The following is a 20,666-nucleotide window of genomic DNA, read 5'->3' as shown; positions in this document are numbered from 1 at the left end:
TGCTGTATTTGGGAGAGGTGTCAGGCAGCTAAATAGATCCAGAAGCAAAGGGAAAGGTTTCCCTTTCAAAGTAACTTAAGGATAATTAATACATCTTTTCACTAATGTGAATTCAATAAATGAGTTTTAAAATTAACATTATTTACATTATTTGAGCAGGCAAGAGGGACCAGTACATCATGTTTTACATATAAACACAGTATACAAACATACAAGTTTTATTTTTACATTCCCTGTGGCACTGACATTTCAGTTGTTGAAATGAAGGCTACCATGTAATGGAACCCCAAAATGAAACAGCATCACCACCATGAGTTTTCTTCTAAACGTCAGCCTGCTACTACATTAATACTGAGCAGTAAGTTATTTAAAGCATTTGCATTTCCAAAGTTTCATTATTATTTTTTGCCTAGATGATAAAAAGGAAACTATTTACTGCTAAGATTTATGCAGTTTTTTGAATTTTTATTTAAATATTGTAAATATGCCAATAGAGTTTCTGGCAGTGGTGAAATTTTTAAGAGTAGGAATAAAGTAAAATAAACAAGTTGCATCTGTTTGCTCACCTGTTAAATTTTTTTAAAAATCATAAGGTTTTCTGTACAGCTCTGACAAGGAAAATTGAGCAGAAAATATCCTTTTATTTGGATTTTATGAGTAGTTGAAGGATATTTAGAAGGTAATGGCATACATGCTTTATTTCTTTAAAATATATGTAGTCTTAATATATTCACTGAATCTACAAATTTTTATTGCTTCATAAAATGATTTTCTGTGACAAACATTTTTATATTTAATGTGTTAAATATATTTAAATTGCCTTTATCATAATTTAATTATACTTAATATTATATCTTTGTAATCAACTTTTTGAAATAAAAATAGGAACCAAAATCTGCTTTAATTGCTCAGCTGTGAATATCAATATTAAAAATATAATATTTTAGTAATATTTTTAGGGAAAAAAAATTGAGGAACTCTTAAGGGTTTACCGTTAAAAGAAAAATGTCTTGGCTTCAGTAAAATTGATATACTCGAAGTGAAAGGGGAAAAAACTCTTTAAAATTTAAAAACTGGAGAAGAGCAATAATAATTCACAGGCAAGCTTTTAGGATAAAAGTTGAGTGAAAAAGTTCCATTTGATGGAAGTACAACCATTGTAAATATGCACGGATGCTTAAGATAAAATCAAATTAATGAAAAATAGATTTCAGTGAGCATCATTCTAGTGCAACTAGGGAACACACTGAAAATGTACCTGTTGAATAATAGACTTGTTATAGAATATTTTTAAAGGGATGAATCATATCACAGTTGAAATCATTTGCAGGAAAAAAAAAACATCTTGGAACAGTAGTAACTTAAAAAGTGTAATGAATACTTGTCAAAAGTTATATTAGTTATTCTTTATAACAAAGCTTACTGTTTATTAATATTTTTCTAATTGAAGACTGGTCTTGTGACAACTACTCTGTTAAATGTCTTACATTTTTATGTACTATTCACCAAAACCTTACAAGGGATATGTTAGTGTCCCCATTTCACCCATAAGGAAAACAGAGGTTGAAAGTTGCCCAATATCAGAACTAGCGGTAGCGCTAACTGTAGGAAGCGGGGCTGTCTCACTCCAAGTAGCCAAATCGGTTCAATCCACATTTTAATTTTTCACCATCTAAATTGTTTATAGACAGTTTCGGAATAGGGACTAATTTATTTCTGTCTGTACTTTACAGCTCCCCCAAATGCCCGCACACTCGCAATCATGCACAAACCAGATGCCTGGTATGAAAGCTTTCATTATTTTGTTCCAAGGCTTCTTTCCTCTGCATTGCAGGATGCATCTTGATAGTCCTACCACCCTTCCCCTTTCCACGTTTTGTTAGTAGATGTTCAGAATATGCAAACTAAATGGAATATTAGTCTAAGCAAATTGCAGTTGGAAGGCTAAATCTGCCAGAAGACAACAACAACAACAAATTACACCCTTCAGCTCCTCTGTACCCACCCACAGACCTAAATCAAAGTTATGGTTTTAGAATTTGCAGTTTGCTTTTAGCTGTAAATCTGCTCCTCTACATTAGCACAATTCTAACAACTTGAAAATAAATGATAAAAGTGACTCCCTGGAAAGCCTTTCTCCTCCACCTTCATCCTCCAAGTTCCTAAGAATTATCTCTGTAGATGCTCTCCTGTATTTTTTTCTCCTCTTTCCTGGTTTATCATTCTGTTCCTTACTCTCCTTGCATGTGAGCAAAGCACCTATTGACTCAGCAGCCCAGGGCTGCAACCCTATCCCTCTGGGATCCCTGCTCATTAGCTTCCTCCACTTGGTTTCCTTCCCTGCTTGCTCTGGGCTCTACCCTCTCCTCACATCCTCTTCAGGGAATGGAGTTTTGCTTACAGCTCTGGTCTAAACACAATCCCACAATAGGTGCCCCCAAAATACTCATTCAAGGAAGGAAGTACAAAAGAATGATGGAAAGACAGACAACCAACTAACAGAACTTCTCATTTCATTTCATGATGGACATACTGGATTTCTATATCAGGAAAATAATGCTCCTAGACCAAGAAGAGCTCCCTTTCCCCAGAGTACTCCTTCAGTATTTCAGAGAACCCCCGTTATGAAGTTGGGTTTTCATAAGTGCTTACAACTAGAGATTAGTTTTCCTGAAGTGTTTGGAAGTGGGAAAAGAGAAGAAAATAGAAATCCAGGATTTCTTGACATTGTTCAAGAACTAAAATGATCACTGTAGACGTTAGGAAGGGAAACTCGGCACACTGTCCTCTTCAGCAAAGTCCACCACTGGGCTCTTTGCTTAGCAACAGGTTAGCCTGGTAGCCCAGCCTCAGAGTCAACTAGGGGTGAAACGTTCCCTGGCCTAGATTAAGCATGACAGCTCCCCCTGCTGGCCTCCTTGCCATGCTCTATCATCCTGTGCCCAGCCCAAGTGGCTCTGGCCTTCCATTGTCTTTCTGGTATTTTTGCTCAGACACAGGTGAAGTTGATGGTTGCTGGTCCTCCTGGTAAAGAAATAGTCCTTGTTTGGGATGGGTAATTTCCTCAATTCACGGGAATTGTTTTCTGCTTTTCACCATCACTATACTAAAATATACTTTCATAAGTATGAGAGATTTTCAGCAAGTATATGGGCCAGTTGTGATGATCCTTCCATCACTTCAAATCTGATTCATCCTAGTGGTAAAGGTCTGCTTGGTACAAAGAGAACATGTTTCCACACTTCCACCACCCTTGTCTCTCCAGTTAATAATTTCCAAAAAAAAGGGAAGTGGTATAATCAAAATAGGTACTCCTCTGACATAATAAATTGATATCATGCTTTCCTGATAGACAGTGAAGGTGGCCTCAGTGGGAGCTTGTCTTTAGTTAAGAGCACCAAGGTTCTTTCTTTTCAGCCCATAGTTTTATTTACATAAAAGATATGTTGCCAGGCCCAACCCTAGCATTTGGGTAAATAGATCTTGGTAATAACTTGGAAGGCTGGGTTTAAATTTAAAATTCTTAGGCTCCTCCTAGTTCCATGCCAGAAAATGGTGACATAGACATAGTTGACCCATGGCCCACCCTGTGGCCCCTAGACCACTTCTCTTGTGTATCATTCCCTATCCTGTATTGTGAAGAGCCTGTGCTCATGCCTGTGGGCACCTCAGTCCAGTGTTCAGGTTTTGTCCGCCCTTTGCAAATAGCTGCACCTCCGCACTGGCTCTCCCTTCTTTCTTCTGATGGGTGGACTTAGGGAGAGACCTGCACAGGCCTGAAAGGGGACTTGGGGCTTTAGGCAGGGAATTATGGGATCTCAGGTAACAGAAGTATGGTCTGGGGGTAGGAGTGAAACACAGGGTCCAGGAGGGCACATCCACGTGGCCCAGTGGACTCCTTGTCTGTGGGGAGGGCCATGGCCACAGGAAAGGCAGAGCAGGGCTCTCCATGGTGTGGGGCTCAGGACAGAGGCCCCTCCTAGTTTGGCCTAATGGTAGCATTAAATTTTAATGGTTTTGAAATTACTTTTCTCCTCAAAAGCAGCTAAGGCCTGTATTCCTACTTCTTCACTACCTGCGTGCTCACTCATGAGTGCTTCTTAGAGGTTTTTCTTCTTGAAGTATAATTGATTTACAATATTATATTAGTTTCAGGTATCCAGCCTAGCGATTCAGTATTTTTACAGATGATACTCCATTTAAAGTTATCACAAAATAATGGCTATATTTCCCTGTGCTCTAAATATATCCTTGTTGCTTATCTATTTTATACATAGTCATTTATATCACTTCTTAGAAATTTTGAAACAATATAAAGGTAGATAAATTACTGTGTTCCCAGGGCACAGAGGGCAACAAAAAAGCCTGAACAGTCAGAATCATGATGAAAATACGCTACCCGGGTAGAGAGTAGCCAACAGCGCAAGTTGCCAGAATAGCTGGCTAGCCTGAAGGGGTAGAGCCAACAGCAAATACAGGGCAGAATTTGCCTTGCTGTGAAGCATACGGGCAGAAATCTTAGCCATCTTAGCAGGCTTCAGTAAAACTATTTGGAAATACATAGAAAAGTCCACTTCCAGAAAAAAAAAAAAAAAAAAACAAGGAACACAAGATTTTACTAACTGGAGCATTAACATGCCTTGCAAATTTTTTAAAATCAGAAATCACTTTAAAGTCAGCAGTTATTTTTCCTCAGTTGTGAAATCCTGTACCAGTGCTAAATACAATGCTTTGACTCATTTGGTTCTCATTTGGAAGACATTAAAGAAAATAATAATGTTCTGAAATCCCTTATGATTGAAATTTCAAGACGTTTCTCTCCACCATCAAAAACATTCAAAATAGTTGCCACTACCTAATCCTTTTGTGATCGATTCTACTAACTTCGGTTAATAGAACTGAAATCATAGGAGATTGTGCAGCTATCTAAGGTTTGTAAAGTTCAGAACATTACAAAGTTCAAGCTAAGTACAGAATGTTGAAAGATTAGAATTGGGTCAAGAACTTCCAAATCTGCATGGGAACAACCTTCCTGCTTTTATAGGAACTGCTTTAAAGGCTCTTACTCCTTTACTGACTTCTTAGAAGAACAGAGCGAGAAGCAGTTGGTTAGGTCAAGGTTTACATGTTGACATTCATCTGAGCTCGTCAGCTATTTCTGGTTGTGTGATCATCCTCATTACGCTAAAGGTGCAAAACATACACACACACACCATCCTTGTTTAGGACAGCCCTTCTCATGGTATTTGCTTGAGTCATAAATGGCTTGGTCAGTACATCAAGTGACTTCAACTTCAGCCCTAGACTGAAGTTATAGTGTCAACAACCTTAGGTCAAAGCCTAAGGAACACTTCCATTCTGAAGCAGTACTCCTTGTAGCCCCACTCAGCTAGAGACATTTCATTTTGAAATCACCCTCTTACGGTTTTAGGGTTAAATGGAATTCTAGGACTTTAGTATTTGAAAATTGAGTCTTGAAGACATTAAACCCTGTCTATTTCATATATGTGGAAACCTGAGGATCAAAGAGTATTATGTCTGGGGTCACAGGAATGATAGTGGCAGAGTTGGGATTCAAACCCAGGTCAGGCTGGCCCCACACCCCAAGTTGTTCGACACCCAAATTTCATATTTCCCATTTAATACCTTTGCAACCTGGGCAAGTTATATATACGTATATCTCAAGAAAACTTGAGTTTTCTCATCAACAAAATAAAGATAAGAACCATTCCTTCACAGGGATGTTGTGAGGACTAAAGTAGGAAGGAAGATAGGTATAGGTTATTAGGTATAGGTAGATAGATGGGGTGGATAGGCAGGCAAGCAGACGGGCACATACAAGGTACCAGATTTTTGTTAGTTACATTTCCTTTCCCTTTCCATAAGTATATAAATATCTGAAGTTATGTGTATTAGTCAAGAGGAACTATATTTGATTGCCTTCTACTCTGAATTAGATTTTTTAATATTGATTTTACACTGACAATCCAAGTAATACTGTGTTAAATGAGACCGTCATTTCTTGACAATACAAACATAAGCTTAGAAGTTGAAATTAATAAAACAGATAACATAAAGACATGTGAAGGCTTTAATAATACTATATTACAAGGGGAAAATAGCCTGAAGACTGTTTTTGAATAGTGAGTCAAATGATTCACGGAATTACAAATCATCCAACCACATTATTTGGGATGTAGCCAAAGTGGTAATCAGAGGCAAACTAATCCAATGCTTTATAAAACACCGCCAACATAATAGAATGGGAAAAGGAGTCAATTAGAAAGGAAAATGGCAACATTAGGGAGGAAGCATAAACATAATTGGGTCTAAATAGACATAGCTAGACTTGGATAAAATCTTATCAGTAGGATTGATTGAAAGGTCTTATACGTACTTATGAAGCGGGAAGAAAGTATTATATATAAAATTATATATATATGTAAAATTTATGCAAGTTAAAAGGTAAATGTCCCAAAGAGACATCTAATGTCAGCTAATCCCCCGCTAGCACCTTGGCATCTGGCTGCAGCGTCTACACAGCATGGATCCTCATGGACCCATGGAGTAGTGTTAACACAAGAGGGCTTTTCCGAGATTGTTGGAGCTGCTTGTTGTGCAGTTTGGTGGCACAGGTTGCTCTCATGAAACTGTCCAAAGGACCAGTATGTATGTAACTGGTCCTTAGTGTGTAACTTTATCATCAGAGTTTCTCCTTAGGCCTCCGTTTGGATGTGGAGCTTAGGGCTGTTCTGGCCCCACTACTCAGTAGCTTTTGATTCCCTCAGTTTTGACTTCCACTTCTTTGTCAGGAATGACTTCCTTATGTGTCATCACTAACAACTTTCAGCTCTGTGATCTTGGTAAATTTCTTGGATGTATGTGTGCTTCCAATAAGTCTAAACCTTGAAATGCATGCTATGAAAAACTGTCAGAGATAGGAAGTTTTATACATAAAATTTGAAGTCTGTAAATGAAAATAAAGAACAAATGCCCTTAGTGAGAAATATATTACAAAAAATGAATTTTTGCCTATATACAATACTATCCCACCTCACCCCTAATGAAGAGCACAAAACAGACAAAATTGAGGGGAAAATTACTGTGTTACAAACGGCTTGATCTGGAGGATGTATTTCCTCCAATAGTAGAAAAAAATTTACTGTCAAATGATTTTATTCAGGCAAATATGACAGGTTCTTTTGAGGTAGCTTAGGTGTGTGTAGTAGGCGGTATAATGACCCCCAAAGGTGTCTACATCCCAACCCTGGGAATCTGTGGATATGTTAGTTTACAGATGGACTTAAGGTTACTAATTAATTGAACTTAAAATAAGGAGATTAACCTTGATTATCTGGATTGGCCCACTGTGATCACAAGGGTCTTTAAAATTAGAAGAGAGAAGCAGAAGAGTCAGTGTCAGAGTGATGTAGTGGAAGAAAGACTTGACCAGACATTGCTGGCTGTGAAGATAGACGGTGGGGTCACACCCAGGACTGTGGGCAGCCTCTAAAAGCTGGAAAAGGAAAAAAGAAATTCTCCCTAAAAATTTTCAGAAAGGAATACAAACCCGCCGACACCTTAATTTTAGCTCAGCGAGACCCATTTTGGAATTCTGACTTCCAGAATTAAAAAATAGTAAGTTTGTATTATTTATAGCCACCACATTTGTGGTAATTTGTTTCAGCAGCAATAGGAAACTATTACAGTATAAAAGCTAACTTGCTCTGAATGAAGTCAGTCATTACTTGTGGATTATGAACTCTTCCTCCAGTATATTATTTTTTTCTTACTTCCTCCCCTCCTCTACATACATCTCACTGACATGTCTCCATGGATGACTCCACCCCAAAAACCATCCTCATCTAGAACTATTCCTTATTTGCTTTTACCAATGGAGAACTTAAGCTATTGGACTATCTCTTCACATCTTCATCCAAATTGGAAAAAAAACTCCCCACTAGGGAGGCTTGCCCCATCTAAATCACTAATACATGTAATCTTTTTCCCAGTCTCTTTTCCGTGCAATCTTTCCTCGTATCCTAGACTTCATCCTCTTCACCCACTAATTGACACAGACACCAACCTTTATCTGTCTCTGTCTGTACATACAAGCCTCCATAGGAAAAGAGAGGAAGATTAGTCTTCCAACTGATTTCCATGTTTAAAACTTGACCCATGTTTCTTTCCTTGTGACCATCATTTTTTGATGAAGCTGGTTCTTAAAGCCTCTGGTTCTATATCCTCCCTGTGGCCAAAGTCTTCACACCTTCCTTAAAGACAAAATCTTCCATTCCCTTCACCGTCTGTGAACTGGACCAAATCTTCTAGGGTTTACAAGTTCTTTTAGCCAAAGGCCAGCTCATCATCCATTTTTTATAAAGTTTTATTATAACACATTCATGCCCACTCATATAACTATCATCTATGGCTATTTTTGCACTATAGTAGCAGAGCTGAGTAATTGCAACAGGACCGTAACGCCTAAAATATTTACTATCTGACCCCTTACTAACCCCTGTTCTAGACCATACACTTTCATATTTTGGTGCCAGCATGTAAATCAGTTATACATTGTGTGTGTGTGTGTGTGTGTGTGTGTGTGTGTGTGTGTGTGTGTGTGTGTGAGAGAGAGAGAGAGAGAGAGAGAGAGAGAGAGAGAGAGAGAGAGAGGGAGATTGTATCTGTCTGCCTGTAAATCTATAAATCTGGGCATACCAGCAGAGAGATTTTGTGGTAAGATGGGGTTTCTATGGAGGATGTTTACCTAGCTGCCCAGATGATGTGGTTATGATTACTCACTAACCTTCCTCCCCAGGATGGGGTAAACTCTTCCAGCAGGGAAAGCATCCCCACGGGTGAGGTCTTCATCCCAGTCCTTGAACTCCTTCCTTCTATCCTCAGTCTCTGTTTTGTGGGCCCCCGTGGATCCTCACCAGTTTGCTGTCTGAGCCCCCTGGCTTCCTCTGCATTGTTTCACTTTCCAGCTATTACAATACAAGGCTTGCCTCCCTTATTGTGGAAAGTTCACTGCTGCTGGATCTAACCTGCAATGGTCTCTGTAGTATACCTGTGAGCTGAGCCTGATTTCTCTCATGGTGCCTGTGCTTGGGCCTCACAGTCCTATGATGAACTACTTCTCAGCTGCTTGGCCACAAGTCAGGGTCATACTCAGGGTTGCTCTCAAGGATGCTGCCAATAGTCACATAGGCTGTGCTGACCAGTCTCCCATTTATACTTCCTGGCCATTACTACTCGTCATGAATTTGTGGTCTAACAGACTCCCACTGCCTGCCGTGACCACACATTTTTTAGTCTGCTGCTGTCCAGGAGCATGCTTATTATTATGACCGGTTGTCAGGGCCTGGAGAAATGGTTTCTAGGCAAGGAGGTCTTTCTTCCTAAAAACAACAGCTATGCTTTCTCTATGTTCCATTCTGTTTCTACTTCAGAACGTTCCCTATTTATCTATCTGGCTGACAGAACTTTAACTCCTATGTACATCAAAGGCCATATGCTTTCTACCCAGAGCACACTTTAAATCCCTTAATTTATATTCTTTCTTCCATGTAGGAAACATACATACTTTGTCTCTCTCTCTCCCTCTCCCTCCCACTCCCTTACTCCCTCCCTTCCTAAACTGATGGTCAGAATATCTGGTCTCAAATCTAACACCACCATATTTCCTTACAATGTTAGACAAATTAATGTGTTTTCAATAGCTGCAAGATTAAATCTAAGCTCCTTACCTAGCCAGATTCATAAGTTTTTTGTGAGGTGCTGATGAACAGTGACAGGGAAGGAGACGCTTAAGTAGGGCTGTGAGGAAAAGCCTCTCTGAAGAAGTGATATTGAGAAAGTGATACTTGAGGTCATCATATTTGAGAGGAAGCCAACTATATGCTGAACCATGAAAGTACTTTATAAGCTGTAAGACGTCACCTCGGTGAATAGTAGTCCCCTCCAGTCCCCTGTGCAGCAGGGGAAATTAGAAAGCAGTAAGAGTTTTTCAGTTTCTGAAGCTATAACTTTTCAGTAATCTCTGGACTTCCTTGCCAACCTCTACTTTTTCTTTTTTTTTTTTTTTTTTTTGCGCTACGCGGGCCTCTCACTGCTGTGGCCTTTTCCGTTGCGGAGCACAGGCTCCGGACACGCAGGCTCAGCGGCCATGGCTCACGGACCCAGCCGCTCCGCGGCATGTGGGATCTTCCCGGACCGGAGCACGAACCCGTGTCCCCTGCATCGGCAGGCGTACTCTCAACCACTGCGCCGCCAGGGAAGCCCCAACCTCCATTTTTCTAATCCAAATCATGTCTCTCCTCCTCCTCTTCTGTTGCTAGTGTGTCCTGGCCTCATTTACGTCCCTGTCGTCTCTCTCCTGTCTGTGATGCTGCCGTCCTTATGCCCGCTCTCAGTCTTCCCTGCCTCCCTTCCCTTCCTTCCTCCCTTCCTGCTACTTTGACTTGCTGCTCCCTCCAAACTCCCTTTCTAATAACCCTGTGGTTTTAAAACCTTCTTGAAGGTTTCCTAGGCTGCCTTGGTTTTGGGCTAAACTACCTGTCCTTTTTAATATAAACAACTTCTGATACTCACCTTCAGAAAGAGGGAATATTTCCAAATTAATCTGACTGGAACTTGGCTGGCAGAGTGCCTAGCACATACTAAGCTCTCAATAAATATTTTTTGAATACTGAATGAATGAACTGATTGTCCTAATCTTACCTACTCTATCTGTAGGATTGAGGTGTTTTTTTTCCTTAATCACATGTATATTCTTTTTTTTTTCTTGGCTGCGTTGGGTCTTCGTTGCTGCGCGCGGGCTTTCTCTTGTTGCGGCAAGCGGGGGCTACTCTTTGTTGCGGTATGTGGGCTTCTCACTGCGGTGGCTTCTCTTGTTACGGAGCACGGGCTCCAGGTGCGTGGGCTTCAGGAGTTGTGGCTCACAGACTTCAGAGTGCAGGCTCAGTAGTTGTGGCTCACGGGCTTAGTTGCTCCGCGGCATGTGGGATCTTCCCGGACCAGGGCTTGAACCCGTGTCCCCTACATTGGCAGGCGGGTTCTTAACCACTGCGCCACCAGGGAAGTACTCAAATGTATATTCTTTCCTCACACATAAAATGCACATAAAAACCTTCACCTTCCACTATACAGGAATATCAAAACCTCTTATTCACAAGATTTTTATTTTAAATCTACTGTATGTTGTACATATGGAACTTTGTCATTAATCCCAGAGACAACTACAGGCATTGGCAGTATCTTGAAGATTTTTTTTTTTTTCTTTTTTTCTACAGTGTCCCTCACAGTGCATGGTCACAAGCCCTCAGCATTGAGTATGCAAATGTTTATTTGCTAATGCTAATAATGATTACAGAGATTAAGATTGTTTTGGGTTTTTATTTTCATCATCCTGAGTAATCAGATGTATTCATTCAGATTAAGCAGAAATTTTCAAAGGAAAATCTTTCTATCATGTTGTCATATTTTCAGTTAAGTAGCAACTAAAAGCAGTGTTTCTTTCGAAGAAAAATTTCCATGTGTTCAAAGTTTGGTTTTAGCCACTTTGCATGATATTATTGATCACCAATGGCAGTAATAATTTAGTCTCAAACAACTTTTCAAGATTTATCAAAAACAAATGGTGTATTCACTTTTTATAGATACGGAAGTATGTTTAGACTTATCACTGCCAACTCATTTCCAGTATTGCATCCTAAGTGTTGTTAAGTACTCATTTAAAAGCAATAAAAATCTTACTCTGTGTGTCAACTAGAAATAACATATAAATGACCTTTCAGCTTTGGGCATTCTCTGTTTATAGTTCTAAAAATTTAAATAATACCAAAAATAGGTAAAGAATCCTGTTGTGTTTTTTTGGTGCTTTTATTATATTCTTTAATTCAAGAAATCCTGTACAATTTAAACTGTGGTTTTTATTTAGACTAACATAAGGTTCTGAGCCATGTGAACAGGAACAACTTCAAAACAACAGTTCAGTATTTATGATTTTATATTTGCTGCCCATGGGACGTAACTATAACGCAATGGGGCAGTCCTTCAAACAGATATACTAAGAGTTGTGCAACCAGGAGGCCCTTGTCCCCTTCAAGGCAGTCACCTCGGGAGGCTACACATTGGTTCAGTAATACTGCCATGGCTTAAAGTGATGTGGAATGCCTCTTTTTAAACTGCCTCTGAACTGCTAAGAAATAATGAAGAGTAAAATGACACATTATTTTAAATATCCTGAATTGTGGCAGAGATGCATTTAAATTTGGTAAGTAATCAGAAATCATCTCAGGACCAAGTACAATGAATAAAATGTGGAGTGTTTGGAGTCACAGTTTGATGTAAAACAACAAGATGGGCTTTCTTGAATGATGCATAAACTAACTCTTGAAATTGGTTGTCAAAGAGGAATTCCAGAATCTTGAACCTTGGAATAAATGTATACGCTCCCAAGGTAGCTACTATGAAGAACAACTCATGTTTAGATAAAAAAAGAAATTATGTGTGTGTATGTTTGCAAAATAAGATCAGTTTTATTACTTTATAGACGTATGTTGTAGATGAAAAAAATACTCCTATCATGGAACTCTTTATAAGCAAACTTCCGAATGTAAGTAGAATTTCTCTCTCACCCTTTCTAAACTTTTTGAGAAGCCCGAATTTCTAATAATGACTTATTCTGAATCTTCAGCTTTAAAAAAAAAGTAATGTTTACCATTTAAAAAGCAGGTGCTATGAGGTTTCACTTCACCTTTTTCCAATTAGCTTCGTTACCTCTGCTCTTCAATTTTTTATTTATGTTCACCCTGAGACTCTTAAAATATATTTTTTCACTGTAAAAATATTATCAAGCTTTTGAACTAAGGTAGCAAGTAAAGTCTAAGCTGAAGGTTATTAATTGTTCCATATTGTTTTAATACCTTTTTTGTTGCATTAATAATCAGATGCATTTCTTTTTTAATTTGGGACCCTGTTATCTTAGTAAATAAGAAGATCAATTACAAGAAGAGAAGTCTCAAAGATTTTGTAAACATAAATACTCTCAGTGTTGGGGCTCCTATTATGTTTTTCATTTCTACAAATAAAAACTCAAAAAAACAGAGTTCAACCAAGTGGCTGGACCATGTTTCTATAGTGTAGACTCCGGTGGACTCACGGACAGTTAATGGGGGTGGAGCTGATGCATCCTGCTTCGTCAGAGCTTTTCCAAATTTATTCTACCACATCCATCTTCATCCAGGTCAGCCAGGCCCCTATTGCTTCACTGCTGAGTTCAAATAGTAAAAAGTAAAATGGAGCATGGAAGACAGAAAATTGTTATCCTTTTGCAAAGAGGCTAAGACAGCTAAATTGTGACACTGTGTAAACTGTTCAATTTTGACAGGTTTGATTGGAAAATTAGGTGACCTGTGTAGTTAGAGATCAAAATGGTCGCTAGTTTACAGTTTTAAAAAGTCGTAGTGTGGTATTTTTACTGCAGTCTCTGAGAATATTATTTTATTCTGCTTGGTAGTAACTGTTGCACAAATGACTATTGTTTTGCAGTTTGGTGATTTAAATGCTGTGTCTCCTGGAAATCTGGATAAAGGTAAGAATTGAAAATAATGTACATTTTTAAGGACTTTTTTTGAGTAAGAAATTCTCATAGAGGAAAATGTATATGTGTATAGCACTTTTATTTTGTGGAAATGGCATACAATCCTTGATGAATATGACAGTTAAGTGTTTTGGCATCTTTTTTATTTCTCCATTTCTGTGCTTTCTTTATGTTACATATATTAAGTGCAAGAATTGAATTTAAATACAATTCAAACTCTTCTTGATTTTTTTTGCCTGCAATTAAGTACAAGTAACCAGAAATTACTTCTGGCTTTCGCCAGAGTCCTGAAAAAAGTGATAAAATTGGGTCAAATATTTTTATTTAAGGCCCACCCGGCAAGAAAAAGATTCCTCAGCGTACTCAAGTCACCAATTCACACTTTTCAGTGGAAAAAGAACTCAGAGATAACAATGAAGTTTACTATAAAAGCAAGATCAGTATTGGGGTAGATGAGAAGGATAACATATATACTTCTTAAATTTTCATATCAGCATTGCCACTCTAATGTGACAACACAATATATAATTCTGAAGAAACTTACGACCTATAAAACCACAGAGTAAAAGGAACAGGGCTCGAAGGAAAATGAGGTTGGAATAAAGTGCACACAAAGAAAAACAATTCTGAAAAAAATACCGGCTCAGTTGTTGTTGTTTGTTTTGAATGTAAAATTTCTAATAAATAAGCACTGCAGAAAATATACACCTTTCTTCAAAAAACAAAAAAAGTGAAGATTTCTTGAGGTTTTAAGGAATTGAGTTTTGGAGTCAGGGACAAAGTGTCCATAGACTGGGAAGAACTACACCATTGTCCCTTCCAGGACAGAGCCAGAGCCAGTGGGGAAACTGAGGCATGAGGAAGCACGTGGGGAGTCCACACACGAGGTGCCACACTGTTCTCTGCAGCGTCCTGTACTAGGGTACTCCGTGTTCAGCTTCCGTGCCTCCTTGGTGATGGAAGACATTCACATGCCGGGGAAAGTCCTGTGTGAATCAACATCACTCCCACTTTAAACTCCTATCACTATTTATCAACTGTGTACGCGTTAATTCCTGTTTTAGCAACATGCATAATAGCAAAACGGGAAAAGTAGGGAATGATAGCCCCAAAACATCATTGTTGCAAATATATACTCTATAGGATTAACCAAAGAAACATCAGAGAGGCAAATCAATGATGAGGCCAGTTTGTAAATTCAGAGCAGGAAAAGTGGCTGTTGAAATGCAGGCCCAACATATAAGGCAACCCCGATGATGCACTGACACCAAAGCCTCATAATTCAAATTTGGGGATTTCATCCCAGGGTGTCCGGAGGTGTAGTAGGAATGTTGCTCCTGGGCCAAACACTGAATGGCAGCCAGTCTTCCTTGTCAAGCATTGAACCAAAGTCTTTGGTAAACTCCAGCAGCACCTAGTTTTAGTTTTTGTGTACCAAATTCCCATAACTTCAAGTAGGTTCCCAGGAAATGTCTTTTGAGTCTCTATAGGAGCATAAAATGTCTGTGGGAACTAGAGAAAGGGCTTGCTTTTGTGATTGCTTTGTAGCCTATCCAAAGGAACCCTGTCACTCACAAGTGGACCTGAAGCAGCGTGGCCTGGAGCACTGGAGTTTGTTCTGTCCATCTCCCCATTGCCTTTTCCGTCCACAGCAGGGTAGATGAAAGGACATCCCACTCTCTCTCCACTTGCCTGCCTGCTTGAAATGATTTTTTTTTTTTTTCTTTTACTGCTGCCTCTTTTATTACTTTGACACTATTTCTCAGTCACAGAAAAGTTGGTGGAGAGGGAGCCAAGGAGCAGTGTGACTTGCCCTCACCTTCCTCGGGTGGCTCTGCTGGTCCCATTCACCTCTAGACTGGATGCTTCTTGAGAATTAACCAAACTAGCATATTCAGAACCTAGGGTTTGAATGTGAAATCTTTAAGAAATTTTGGGGGGCTTTTTCCACAAAATGAGAATTTGATTTTTTTCTGGATAATGAAAGTAACATTAGTTATGTATAAAGATTTCAAATAATGCCGAGAATTAGAAATTACAGAAAGTAAAAACTTCATAGTCAAAAGCCAAAGAGACTACCACCATTAAGAATTTAGTGTGAGGATCCTTCCAGACCTTTTGTTTGTTCTTATGAAAACAAATACAAAAATTAATGCAAAAGTGTCATACAAGCATATTTTGATTATATCCTCTTAATGAAGCAAATGTCTACCAAACATAGCCCTTTCCGGCAGCTCACCAGCCCTTCGAATGTGCTTGTTCGGACAAACTGTAATGCTATCCTCAAGTCCGTTACCAGAGGCGAACGGTAACCGGATAAAGCAGGTGGCCAAGACAGCTTACCTCGTCCCAGAGAGCTTCTCTGTTTATTGTTCAATGCATCACAGACACCATTTCTAGTCAGTACATCTAATCTCAATCTTTCTAATCACACAACCTTCCCAGAAGACGTTGCTCCCGGCAGCTGCACAGCTGTACAACCTGCACCTTACATGGAGGCCCTATTATTCCTCACCACTTGCCTCTGGAACCGTCTTTGCACCGATTGATAATAAGAGAAGCAACGTCAGGGAGCCCATTTACGCCGAGAACTGTATTAGCAGAACTGCTGCAGGTGTGCCCCAAATGGTAAAACTAGACTCAACACCTCTTAGAGTCCAGCTGACATTGCAGTAACTTGTTACACACTCTTTGCATGTGACATGCCATAGAATATAATGGAATCTGATTCTGTTAATACAAAAGTCACCATAATAAGTCAAAAATATAAGAATAGATATCTTTCATTTATAGATGAGGTTTTGGTGTAATTATGTGTGGAGGCTTTTTTGGTAAACAATAAAACATGTCGAGGATGAAGTAAAAAGACTTTTTTTTTTTTTTTTTTGCCTGTGCCACGTGGCTTGTGGGATCTTAGTTCCCCGACCAGGGATCGAAACCAGGCCCAACAGTGAAAGCACAGAGTCCTAACCACTGGACCGCCAGGGAATTCCCAGTGAAAAGATTTTTGAGGCAGAAATATATCCCTAGCTGTTTAAAAATTAGCGCTTATGAAGAGATATTCTCTCCATTCCTCTGAGGAGAATCTTACACAGTAGTAAAGCTGTGTGAGAGCATTTTCTCTCTATGCTGTGCTTTTGAATTTTAACAGTGCATGCTGGAAAAAATTAAATAGTATTCCACTGTAATGATGTTTTAGTTAATATAAAATGTATTAAAATTTGGAAGTAACAGTGACTATTTATACACCTAATTTCCAGAAATGAATACTAGCTGTTAACAGAGAGTATCAGTGTTGCTAGGAATGGAAGTTCACTGTGCATTTTTAATCTGATACTACTGCCTCAGTCTTCATTTTGTAATAAAAGTTAAGGGTCTAATTAATATTGTGATCTACAACATTCATGTGCACAGAAAGTCTGTAAGCAGCCCCTGCTTATGCATGCTATAGTTATTTTGTGACTCAACATAGGTCTCACCTACATTAACATCAGCACAGATAAAATTTATATCAGATGTAGATTTTCAGAGGAAAAACAAATTTTTTTCTTTCTTTCTTCCTTTTGTTTTTTTCATAGTTAGCATTTTTCAGCGCAATACGTTCCCCAAAGCCAGCGTAGTGAACCCAAGTGACTACTTTATAATGACACAAATTATGCCACTAGTTATGTAAAAACTTCAGGGAACTCCAGAGGTCTTCTTAAAAGACCTATTAAAGATATCAGTCGCAAACCCAAGAATAAATTACCTTTGCTGTGTTTAAAAGAATAGGGCACTGACACAGGTAAAATCTGTTGAAAGGAAAACCCACAAGCTTTGTCCCCCAAGAAGGGCTAAGGAGTTGCTTTCTCAAGGTACTATATTAAAGTGTTCCTAAAGCATTTGTTGATTGCTCTTCCCCAGTTTGTCTTCTGGTAATAGTCTTGGTATTATTTGTTTGTGCAGATGAAGGCAGTGAAGTGGAGAGTGAAATGGATGAGGAATTAGATGACTCTTCAGAACCTCAAGCCAAAAGAGAGAAAACCGAGCTGAACCAGGCATTTCCGGTAGGCTGTATGCAGCCTGTTCTCGAGAGTGGCGTGCAGCCAAGCCTCCTGAATCCAATTCACAGCGAGCACATCGTCACGAGTACTCAGACTATCAGACAGTGCAGCGCTACAGGAAATACCTACACTGCAGTCTAAAGAATATTAATACGTATTTTTCCAGCTAACATTAACCCTGTTGATATTGGGCTTAAGTTGAAATTTTAATAAGCCTGAAGGTCAACGGTTGTCAAATTCTCTGTGCTGAACATTACCTTTTTGGAGTTGTGAAATGGAATGGGTGTATGTATTTTGCCAGGTCTTTTTTTTTTTTTTTTTTAATGTAAACAAATTATTTGCTTCTTAATAATGAGTTTTTTTTCCCTTAGTTTTGGGTGTCAAGAAGGATTTTTACAACACTTAACGTCAATGTTTTTGTTTTCTTATAATTAAAAAATGATTTACATTTTTTGTAGCTTAAAATATTTTATTGTTGATTGTTAGTCTTGGTGTATGATTTCATGTGTAAGTTTTTAATTAGATGCACTTCTGTGAAATATCAAAAGAAATGATTTTCTTTGATTTACACTGGAGGCATGCCCATTTGGCAGCAGATGCATCAAATTTGCTTTTGAAAGGTGCTTTTCATTGGACAGAACCACAAGACACTATTTTCATAACATTTTGGAGTATGGAGAGAGAATACAGAGCATTTTTATTATAGTGCTAGAGGGTTGGGAAGGTCATCTATTTTTCTCTGAAGAAAAGTTGAGCTGTGCATTTATCAGTTCAGAGTAAATGACAGAATTGCAAGAGATTATGCTAATATGTACATAATTTGTGTACATAATTATTAAACCATGTTAATGCAAGCTTCCGTTAAACATTGAATTTTAACTGTTATTTGCATACCAATTCCTCTGTTTAAAGACTACTGATTCTGTATTTGGGACCACTGCACAGATGCATTCTGCTGTTGAGTGGGGCTGTTATAGTTAGATACTGAAGCTGAAAAAAATGACTTGACTTTTTTTTTTTTTTAAGTGTACATGCTACTTATGCTGAGCTGGACATACAGGAAACCATTCCATTTGAATGACTTTCTTTTATTCCAGGTCTTTTTCCTAATAGTAGTTCAATATGCTGCTATTATAAAAGAAAATTTATGGAATGCAAGGAATGTAGCAACCTGCATATCGTTATTTCCTTCAAAAATATTTCCTGGTTTCTAAAGTATGTGGATTTAAATTTTAAACAGAACCTGAAGGCAGTGTAACTGGCACACCGCACTGTTGCTTATCCCCGATTCTGTAGGATTTGGATAGGTGGCTGGATGGACCAGTGCCGTTGAAGAATGTACATCAGGGATCATCGTACCTCGGCTATTACATGGTGCCTTAAAACAGAACTGAAGCTAAGGTTTAGTAAGGCTTATTTTGTTCATGTGAATTCCTCTTCAATCCATTTGACAAGGTGTGCCTGTCATTTTCAGATTCCCGAAGTAAGGACAGGTAACATGTTCTTCAAAGGAAATTTAGGGCAAACAAAGCAAAATGAAAAGACAAAAATCACTTCCCCTCTTTGAGTGACCGTGAATTTATTTTTGTTCCTAGAGCTGAATGTTACTTGATTACAAATCACATTGCTTAAGGATTAAGGATCAGATTGCTATTGTGAAATAGCAGGCTAGTTTTAATTACCAACTTTGTTACAGAAAATCATATATATTTTAGACCATTGTTATCTAGTTATAACTTAAGAAAATTAACACAATAAGCAGGTACTTATTGAAGTGCATCTTTTCAGTCTAAATGTTTCTCTGTGTGTCTCAGTGTCTGTGTGCCCACATGCACGCGCGAGTGTCTGTGGGCAGGAGTCAGCTACCAAGTCAGAAGGTGAGATCCCAGAGAGGATAACACCCATCCCTACTTTAATTTACGTGAAAAACAAGGTTCTTTTAAGCTCTCAAATTATTAACCAACAACAACAAAAACAGGCACATCCATTTATTTAAACAGTTCTAAAAAAGCTAATTAGCAAAAATAAATAATACACGAATACATAGAGCCAAAAAAAGGGAAAGCACAAAATGATTTACAGATTGTTAATGAGGCCTCTATTACACTCAAGACGTTTATCTTTCCAGTTTTATTAGGGTGGGGAGGGCAGGGGCGGGGGGTGGAAAGGAGAGGGTGAGCCAGTCTGTACAGTTGAAAATACCAAATGGCTTATTGGGTAACATGCAGTACATTTCAACTGTTGTTACTTGATTGCCTTAGACTACTCAAATAACTAAGATCAACAAAGCTTCTTAAGTAAACTTTAAATCATTCAGATATAATTTTTAAAATCGATTCAAATTTTGTATCATACAACTCACTCACATGTTTGAAAGTCTTCGCTAGCATCCTAGCATCGCCTTCATTTAAATGTCATTTAAATGATCATTCCCCTTTTTCCTCCCCTAAAGGCAATGAATTTGCACTATCACACACACAAACGCAAACAAACACCTTAAAGCTGCAAAGACTGTGTATCTACTTCATCGTGCATTAGGAAAGGTTTACAGGTAAAATTAAAATCTAAAAAGGAAAAAAAATTCTTCATTTTGATGCTCCTTTCTGAATTTTTTCACTTCCCCATTCACAACCCCCAGAACTTTATTATATCTGTGTTGGACCAAATGTATTTACTGGTTTCATCTTGTTTATTGAATGATTTTAAATGTATTTATTATCATTGTTTAATTTAATGTTGGATATATTTGTCTCATTAGAGGAATCTGATAATGGCAAATTTAGATTGATGAAAGTTAGGGATTGGGCACCCTACAGGATTCAACATTTCTTCCAGTTGTTCATGGTTTGTTCTAAATTAGGACAGATTAGAGGAATTAAATATTATTAACTTGTCTCACTAAAAATATTCTAATGTCTTTCATGAGCACAGTTAGGAACATTGATTCTTTGTGACTAGGGTAGGTAGTTCTGATCAATAGACAAAATAACATCTATGATCTCTGCTATTTCCAGTTA

General features: G+C 38.4%; 1 protein-coding gene across 7 annotated transcripts in view; it reads left to right on the top strand.

Annotated features, from left to right (window-relative positions):
• The window catches only part of RFX3 (regulatory factor X3), a 290,721-nt gene extending 270,952 nt beyond the window's left edge, over positions 1-19,769 (top strand). For 5 of the 7 annotated variants that reach the window (XM_032635924.1, XM_032635918.1, XM_032635921.1 and 2 more), the window contains 2 exons: positions 13,555-13,597; positions 17,552-17,790. In XM_032635924.1, coding sequence (XP_032491815.1) covers positions 13,555-13,597; positions 17,552-17,790 — 282 coding nt within the window. Of the gene's footprint in view, positions 1-13,554; positions 13,598-17,551 lie in introns of all 7 variants that reach the window. The other 2 variants (XM_032635923.1, XM_032635917.1) reach the window with 1 other exon arrangement.
• Positions 19,770-20,666: the final 897 nt, after the last annotated feature.

This window comes from Phocoena sinus, chromosome 6 (genome assembly GCF_008692025.1).
Source record: "Phocoena sinus isolate mPhoSin1 chromosome 6, mPhoSin1.pri, whole genome shotgun sequence".
Lineage (NCBI taxonomy): Eukaryota > Metazoa > Chordata > Mammalia > Artiodactyla > Phocoenidae > Phocoena > Phocoena sinus.
The sequence above is the reverse complement of the archived record's forward strand: the minus strand, read 5'-3'. Positions and strand labels throughout refer to the sequence as shown.